At 38.7% G+C, this 9,657-nt stretch overlaps 1 protein-coding gene across 1 annotated transcript in view; it reads right to left on the bottom strand.

The window, feature by feature from the left end:
- Positions 1 to 6,280: 6,280 nt before the first annotated feature.
- Positions 6,281 to 9,657, bottom strand: part of tecpr1.S (tectonin beta-propeller repeat containing 1 S homeolog) — a 44,881-nt gene continuing 41,504 nt past the window's right edge. Inside the window, 2 exon segments of the mRNA XM_041578631.1 lie at positions 6,281 to 6,940; positions 9,335 to 9,454. Coding sequence (XP_041434565.1) covers positions 6,809 to 6,940; positions 9,335 to 9,454 — 252 coding nt within the window. The 3' untranslated portion in view covers positions 6,281 to 6,808.

Below are 9,657 nucleotides of genomic sequence, written 5' to 3'. Positions count from 1 at the left end.
CGAACGATTTTTCGTTCGATTCGTTCGAATTCGAACGAATTTAACCAATTCGATGGTTGAAGTACCCAAAAAATACTTCGAAATTCGAAGTTTTTTCATTCGAATCCTTCACTCGAGCTTAGTGAATCGGCCCCTAACAGTGGGTGAGAATAATAGAACTAATGCATTTCGTGTAGTGCCAAATTGTATCAGAATATCACTCTCTACATCATACTAAAAGTTATCTCAAAGGTGAACTACCCCTTTATGTCTACTAGAAAATCATGTAAACATTAAATAAACCCAATAGGTTGGTTTTGCTTCCAATAAGGATTAATTGTATCTTAGTTGGGATCAAGTACAAGCTACTGTTTTATAATTACAGAGAAAAAAGCAAATAATTTTTAAAAAATTGGATTATTTTAATAAAATGCAGTCTATGGCAGAAGGCCTTTCCGTAATTTGGAGCTTTCTGGATAACGGGTTTCTGGATAATGCATCCCATACCTATAATTGAAAAAAACAGAAATATAACATGTGGTTTCTGTTTCAATCCGGTGGTGAAGGGTACAGGGTAGAGTCCCCCTATTCCCTGGCCATGAGGGCAGTTTATGGGTAACCCTCCTGGGTCCCAAAATATGAAAACAAGAAATTCTTGTGTATTTTACCCTAAATTGTAGTCATTAGAGAAAAAAAAACCCCTCCAAATTCAAAGGAAAAGCCAACTCCCCCATTTAGCGTCTCCTTTTTTTTATTTCTGCAATATCAAAATTGCTTTTCATTACATTGCACTGGGCAAACAATGACAACATACAATGTTACACCAATGCCTTTCATAGCGAGATGTTCACATCAAGACGGAGATGAAATTCAGCAAAGGAGCAAGAGCCTCGACCAGCCCAGAAGCAAATAACCTTGTCCTTAAAATATCCCATAATTCTCAAACAAATCATTTCAATGTAAAATATATTCTATAATCTTCATTACAATAATGAGGTTAAATACTTTTTCTTTAAATAAACTCTTGATGTAAACGATATTATTGTTGCCTTCACATTCACTTGGAAAATCAGTATTTGGGAAAAACTATTAAACAAGATAGCAGCTGCCCAAAATAGATGGACTATTTAGTGTCTAGCAGACGTTTGTTTAAACAATATGAAATTCTATATGATAACAATGCTGTATATGGATTTTTATGGCTGCATATAAACGTTCACTATTTATCCCCCAAAATATATATGTTGTAGAAAACTTGGTGGTGATTGGAGGGTTTTGGAAGAAACTTTAAGGGGCAAATTTACTTAAGGTCGAATATCGAGGGTTAATTATCCCTCGATATTCGACTGCCGAATTGAAATCCTTCGACTTCGAATATCGAAGTCGAAGGATTTACCGCAATTCGTTCGATTGAACGAAAAATTGTTTGATCGAACGATTAAATCCTTCGAATCGTTCGATTCGAAGGATTTTAATCCATCAATCGAACGATTTTTCTTTGACCCAAAAAAGCTTAGAAAGCCTATGGGGACCTTCCCCATAGACTAACATTGACTTCGGTAGGTTTTAGGTGGCGAACTAGGGGGTCGATTTTTTTTTAAAGAGACAGTACTTCGACTAACGAATGGTCAAATAGTCGAACGATTTTTAGTTTGATTCGAAGTTGTAGTCGAAGGTCGAAGTAGCCCATTCGATGGTCGAAGTAGACAAAAAAAACATTCGAAATTCGAAGTTTTTTTCCCTCTATTCCTTCACTCGAGCTAAGTAAATGGGCCCCTAAATGAAAAGCTTTGGATTAGAATCTCTCTCAATTCTGATTTGCCTGTGATTTGTGCAGCAAACAGCACATGGACGTTTGAGATGGGAGAAGAACCAAATAAAACATCTCTATGATAATGCAGCCGCTTTGTTTTAATGAGCTGGACGAGCTCTACAAACACGAATCCAAACAGGCCTTTCACATTTTCAGTTTTCTTAATAATTATACAACTTTGGTAAAGTAACGGTGTCATTTGAGCGTTTGGTTCCTCGCTTGAAAAAAAGGAAAAACGATATGTACAGCGTTCAGCCGGCAGTGTTAAGCTTTAAATGTAGCAATTTCATAAATGGACAAAACCTATAAAAACATCACAAAAAGTCATAGGAGAAGGGAAGGTAAAGAGGGGATGATTGTAATTACTTACCTGCTACTCAAGGCTGGAACACAAGCCCCGGGGACTGTTTCTTGAGCACTGATGTCTTTTTTATTGGGACAGGTATGGGATCTGTTATCCTTCAATTATGGCATGGCTGTCTCCCACAGACTCCATTGTATTCAAATACAGGAATGGGACCTGTTATCCAGAATGCTTGGGACCTGGGGGTTTCCGGATAATGGATTTCGGTAATTTGGATCTTTACACCTTAAGTCTACTAGAAAATCATGGAAACATTAAATAAACCCAATAGGCTGGTTTTGCTTCCAATAAGGATTAATTATATCTTAGTTGGGATCAAGTACAAGCTACTGTTTTATTATTACAGAGAAAAGGGATATATTTGATTATTTGATTATAATGGAGTCTATGGGAAACAGCCTTTCTGTAATTCCGAGGGTTTCCGGATAATGGAACCCATACCTGTAATTCAAATTTTAAAGAATTGTTTCCTTTTTCTCTGTAACAATAAAACAGTAGCTTGATACAAACTAAGATATAATTAATCCTTATTGGCTGTAAAACCAGCCTATTTGGTTTATTATTAAATTTTTTTTTTTGTAGATTTAAGGTATGAGGATCCAAATTCCGGAATAATCTGTTATCCAGAAAACCCCAGATCCCAAGAATTCTGGATAACAGGTCCCATACCTGTACAGAACTCTTTCTACAATTTGTGAATTGTGCATATAACCTACTAGAATTGGTGCAGGGGCCGGATTAAAAAAGATGGAGCCAAGGTGCTCACCCTGGTAGCAGGTAAGGGACTAGAATCACTGGGGGAGGGTACAGGACCAGATGGAGCTTCCGTAAAAATAGACAAAAAGGTAAACTAAGAGTGGAAACAACTTTTACAGACAGAAAGTGGGACATCATCATTTTTCTTGAGGAGTCACATACTAGGGCTCATGTACTTCTGCAAGAGCAGTTGTGTTTCCTGCAATTTACCCGCAGTTAGTTGCATGTAAAACCACTTTCATTAAAGTGCTTCTGTCAAAATGGGCTCCTTGAATTTCCGTATACTGTAGGTGCAAGGACGTCACTCATTCCTGCCTTCCAAATTGAGCTCTGCTGTTCCTATTGACTCAGGGAAACCCTGGAGCTACTGCCCCCTATTGCTATTGCTGCAGGAGTAGTGCAACTGAAACACGCGCATCACCGCCTTGCGTCCACAATGAAACTGGAATGCTGTAAAAAAAAAATTTTACTTTTTGGCTCAAAATTGCACTTTGCTTACTGCACTTGTGGATGTCCATGCGCCCTACTGTCTCTGGTATTTGTTCATTTGCGCATTTATCCTTTGACACTTGAATAAAAGTGTGTGAATAAAACACCTAAGAACAAGTGCCTCTCTTTCAGCAAGAATCCCTTAGACTTTGATGAAAAGAACACAAAAACTGTCTTCAAAATACTTGAGTAAAGTGGAGTCATCAGATAGACACAAGGGGGCAAATTCACTAAAGCGCGAAGTGGCTAACGCTAGCACAAATTCGCCAGCGTGACGGCATTTCGTTACTTCGCCGATTTACTAACGGGTGCTGGTGTAAATTTGCTAGTGAAGTGGACCTACTCTAGCGCTACTTGGCACCCTTACGCCAGGCGAAGTTGCACTATGGCGAAGGGACGTAACTACGCTAATTCACTAACTTGCGGATTTTCATGAACGTTACCTCTTGCGCCAGACTTGCCTTTGCCACCTCAGACCAGGCGAAGTGCAATAGAGTAGATAGGGATTGCTTCAAAAAAAGTTTAAATTTTTTCTAAGTCCCAAAAAACGCTGGCGTCTTTTCCTTTTTTAAGGGTGATAGGCTGAAAAAGATCGTACTTTTTTTGGGGGTACCCGCCTTCATTTATTAACATATGGCACCTAAACTATACAGTGGGCACATGTATAGGGCAATATAACAACTCTATTTTATATTATGAAGCTTTCCCAGGCTTGTGTAGTGTAATGTATTTGCTGCTACATATGCGTCCATTGTACTTTCACTTGGCGCCGTATGCAAATTAGGCATCGCTATTGTAACTTCGCTTTGCTTGACGAATTAACGCTAGCGCAACTTTGCTACCGTTCCCCTCCCTGAGCGCAACTTTGCATTTTAGTGAATTTGCGTAGCGCTGGCGTAACTACGCCTGGCGAAGTGCGGCGGAGTGTGGCGAAGCTATTGCCGGCGCAACTTCGGATCTTAGTGAATTTGCCCCAAGGAACACTGATAAATATCTAAAAATGTTCGTCTGAACAAACATAATTTTTCATTGAGATTAAATGACATATTTGCCTCTGCTTGATAGACTGGAGCCTGTGCTTTCCTTGTATAACATGCGTTTATTGTCTGTGCTTCAGGAACAGTATGATGCCTGGTCCAGTTGGTTTGGCTTGGCATTGAAGCCTGTATTGTACACAAGGGATATGAAGCTTTGTGCTTGCAATGCAATACAAGTAGTTCAATGCCACGAGGATGTTGATGATAGTCTCTTCATCTCAATATACTGGATAATAATCATATGATTTATATACTGTAATGCATGTCTGTAGAGCTTTACAGAGATTCTTCACATCAGTCCCTGCCCCAGCAGAGCTTACAATCTATTGTCCCTATCAAATTCACACACAGAGTAGGACCAATTTATCAGGAGCCAGTTAACATGCCTGCGTGTTTTTGGGGTGTGGTAAGAATACCATCATACCCCCAGACTTGGAGAGAACATACAAATGTTTGCAGACAGTGCCGTGGCTGGAATCAAACTCAAGAACCCAGTGCTGCAAGGCAACAGTTCTACCTACTGAGCCACCGTACTGTGGAAGCAACACCATCTTTCCCAGCTGTATTGCATTGTATTGAAGAGTATGGCACTACTCTAAGGTGAACCTATTAAAAAAAAGTATTTTGCTTTGAATACCGGCTAAACTGCTGTTTTGTAGTGGCACCAGTGAAAGTAGCATTTCAGAGCTCTAAGATACTGTGGCTGTGCTTGTAAAACATCCAATGTTCCTCAATCATTTTCCAACCAGTGATAATCAAGAGACAGATTATATTTAAATGATGGTAGGCTATGGAGCCCATGAACAGACCAGTAGTACACCAAGATCTCTGGGCTTCCAGTTGGACATGCATGATATCATTAATATAGCACTGGCAATCCAGATCACTGATTTATTATTTATATAATATTTATTTAAACATGGTAATTCCTTAAAAATTGAATTAAAAAGTCAAAATGTTAAAGGTAATAAAACCAACCTTTGTCAACACTTCATTAGTATCCTTGCCTAATGTCAATCATATCACTGGGTATTTTACAGCATCCCGACAAATGTCCAACATCAATTGTGCGACAATTGGGGAGATGTTTAATACCACCCCCAGTCTCCTGTAAGGAGAACAATTATTTCTGCCCAGTCCAATGGAAATCTGAACAAACAAATATCAAATTAAGACCCTGCAGAGGCCAAATCGACCTATTATATGCCCATGTTATCAATACATTGATGGTCTGTTTCAAATTTGACTTTTGGATAACTCATAGTCCTTCAACATCTCCTGTACCAAACATCTAAGCTTGACGGGGATGGGACTATGTATTGGAAAAGTCCTACAGTCCTGTGCCTAATAAATATGAATTCTACTGATTACATTATCTTTCTTTCAAGGTAGTGAAATATCTTAAAGGAAAACTATACCCCCCAAACAATGTAGGTCTCTAAAAAAAGATATTGCATAAAACAGCTCATTTGTAAAATCCTGCTTCATGTAAATAAACCATTTTCATAATAATATACTTTTTTAGTAGTATGTGCCATTGGGTTATCCTTAATAGAAAATTGCCATTTTAAAAAATAAGGGCCGCCCCCTGGGATCGTAGGATTCACTGTACTCACAAACATACCAACAAACTATACTTGTTAGGTCACATGAGCCAATTAACAGACAGAGTTGTGTCTTTTGCTTCCACACTTCTTCCTGTTACAGTTAGAGCTGCAGTATTTCTGGTCAGGTGATCTCTGAGACAGCACACAGACCATCACAAAATGGTGGTTCAAGGCAAGAGATGTAAAAGGGCAATGTTTACTTAAATATATATTCCAGTTTGGTAAGATTCTTTAATATGCCACTTAATATGATATGAAATATCTGTTGCTTAAGTGTTCATTTTGGGGGTATAGTTTTCCTTTAATATGATTGCTTTAAGAAAACATCAACCCCCTCCCTATATATTTAGGGCTAAAATGGCTCGGGGTGGTTTCCCAGTTTGCCACTTTGGAAGCTAAACAATTCCCACAACATGCTAAATAAATAAGTGATCTGTTTTCCAAGCAAAACAGTACTGAAAAGTACCGAAGTAGGACTAGTATAAGTAATTCTAAAGCAACTGGACTTGCTGAGTAATCATTGAAGACTACTCATCAGCAGCAGTTGATGACCTGAAGAAGCTGCTCGGATGACTAGTGAAACGTCTTCATTGATTACTCAGTAAGTCCAGTTGTTTTTAGATTTACCTATACCAGATATACCATGACTTGGATAAATGAAAATCCTCATAGTCATACTGAAGTAGGATTGTATCAACTATAACGTCCATTTCCAAAAGGCCAGTTCAGAGACAGTCTTGCATTGCAGGGAGTCAGCAGTTTGCTACATGCGAGGAGAAGGCTGACTCTCTGTTCCTTCCTGTGGATCTGGTTTCTGAGTGGCGTTTTCTTCTAGTCGCAGGGTTTTACCCACTTCTGCCTCGTTTCCTCTTACAGAAATGTGCTCCCAACCTCCCTGGAACAGAACCACAAAGAAGGTTTAATGAACTCTATGCCTAGCGCTGGCAGGTAAATACTCAAACCTTAAAGGGGTTTCTATTCACTATTCTTTTCTCAGCATCTGTTTCTCCTCATTCAGGAGTTGGGTGTCAGATGAATGATCCAATATATCTTATAAGGAGGGCTCCTTTTGACTAGAAGATTTATTAGAGTTCCAGAAATCCTGTCTCTCTACATGCAGAATTTGTGCAAAATGCAGTTATTTTGTTAGATTTTGTTTGTACTGGAATCAGTTCTTTGAGTGAGCTCTAAATCATCTGCTAGGAAAGGAGCCCCCCTATAAGATATATTGGATCATTCATCTGACACCCAACTCCTGAATGAAGACAGAATGAGGAGAAACAGATGCTGAGAGAGGAATAGTGAACATATGAAAAATGTATATTACATTTTCATTTTCCCGATAGTTCCCCTTTAATTCACAGCACAGTGGGAAACAGTTTGCCTATGGTAGATGCTGTCCATGACAGGTGGACACTACTCAGGAATGCATAAATACTGTGTGATTTAATATAACATTAAGATGATGAACAGAGACTCAAATATTTTGAATGGGTTGCGGTTGTACAAGACAAAGTGAATGCACATAGCAGGATACCCATATAGTCAAGCATGCAAATGCTCTTGCTGCACTGTGTCTCCCATCCCAGGTCTACCTAGAAATAGTGATGGGCGAATTTGCTTCGCCGAAAAATTCGCAAATTTCCCGAGAAATTTGCGAAACGGCGAAAAATTTGTGAAACGGCGCTCCGGTGTTCGTTTTTGACGCTGGCGTCCGTTTTTTCTGAAATTATTTTGCCGCTGGCGAATTTTTGTTGGCGTTTCGCAAATTTTTTCGTGGGTGCCGAATCTCGCAAATTCGCGCCTGGCGAATAAATTCGCCCATCACTACCTAGAAACAGTGATTTTATCCAAATAAAATTTTAAAGTATTGAAAAAGTCAGATTAGGAGTGGGGTGAGATATATATCAAATTAGAGATCAAAGAGAAGTATATTGGATATTTACTTTAAAAACTCGCTTCTCTCTGGGATTAAATAGTGATTGGGAAGTATCCTGCTTCTGCTAATTGTTTTTTTCTGTATGCTATGTAACAATGTTTTCAGTTTTCTGTATATCTTTGAAGTCTTTTATATAAGTTCAAATTTCCCAATAAGCTAGGCCATGCATAAAAAACACTTAACTGTGATGAACCTGATTTATGTCTTGTAGAAATTGGGAGTATTATTTTAAATTATCACTAATTGGTGATGGTTGTAATGAATGTCAGCACTGAGTAACTGTAGACTGCACCTCTGATGAAGTGCCAGAACGAGGCATGAAACGTCATAAGTTCAGGAGATAAGTCTCACGAATGATACCTGTCAACTGTTTTTAACATAAGCTGGGTAAAAACGTTTTTTCAATTTTAACTCGTGACCTAAGGAGACTCCTCGCCTATCCTTTGTTTTGTTGAGCGAAATCCCCTCCCCAGGTCTACATAGAGTTCCATTCAGCTGGAGAAAGGTTATTTTAAATGAGCAGGCTTTATAATAGCAAATCTTACAGTATAATATATATACAAAAATACATATTTCTGGATCTCCAATTCAATGGCAAGAGCACAGCATTAAAGGGCATGTAAAGGCAAAAAAATAAAATCCCATTTTTACTTTCTTTAATGAAAAAGAAACCTATATCTAATATACTTTAATTAAAAAATGTGTAACGTTTTTATAAGAAACCTGACTGTATGCAGTGAAATTCTCCCTTCATTTACTGCTGTGGATAGGAATTGTTAGATGGTCCCTAACTGCTGAGCAGGGAAACAATCATACTTATGAACAGCAGGGGGAGCCCCCGCCTTACTTACCAGCCATGCAGAACTCAAGCAGCTTTGTTTATGATGATCCCTAAGCAGCCCAGACCACACTGAGCATGTGCACAGTCTTAGTCTTGCAAAGATGTTTAACAAAGTTACAAGATGGTGACCCCCTGTGGCCAACTTTGAAACATAAATCATTTGTTTGATTAGGCTTGTGGTGCAGTAAGTTCATGTTTATGTTATAGTATACAAAATACAGCATTTCTAGCCTTATTCTATTTTAGACTTTACATGCCCTTTAAGGAAAGATTGACCAACCATGACACACAGAAGAAACCTCTGTAAGGGACCAGTCGTGCATTGCAGTGCTCCTAAGAAGCAGCTGAGTTGTTGCTATTTAAACTATTTCTAGGGATTAGGAATTTGTGGAGACATTGTTATTATCAATAGAAGTGGAACTGGGAAGACAAGGGTAAAGTAAAGAAACTGGCTTCTCGTGCTACACATCATGGTAACGACACTCAACATGGGTAAAAGTCAGACTTACCCCGATTCCATAGTCCCATGAATGTCCCTTTAGCTGCATTGGCTGCACCCCCAAGCGATGACAGACAGTTCCACAGCTCAGACTGTGACTTCCTTGAACTTTGTCTGCGATTACCCAGATCTACAATTCCACAAAAAAAAAGAAGTGCGTTACAAGGTAAAGTGTTCTAAACTGATGTGTGTCGACAATTTTTACACACACAAATCTTTTGTCCAAATGCATTAAAGTCAATGGGCGTCCGAATTATTTTGACGTGTGACAATTTTGACGAGCGACTATTTTTTTTGTCGCAATGAATCAAAAAAAAAAATTGCCAAAATCTG

The sequence above is a fragment of the Xenopus laevis genome, chromosome 9_10S, assembly GCF_017654675.1.
Source record: "Xenopus laevis strain J_2021 chromosome 9_10S, Xenopus_laevis_v10.1, whole genome shotgun sequence".
NCBI classification, from domain to species: domain Eukaryota; kingdom Metazoa; phylum Chordata; class Amphibia; order Anura; family Pipidae; genus Xenopus; species Xenopus laevis.
The sequence above is the reverse complement of the archived record's forward strand: the minus strand, read 5'-3'. Positions and strand labels throughout refer to the sequence as shown.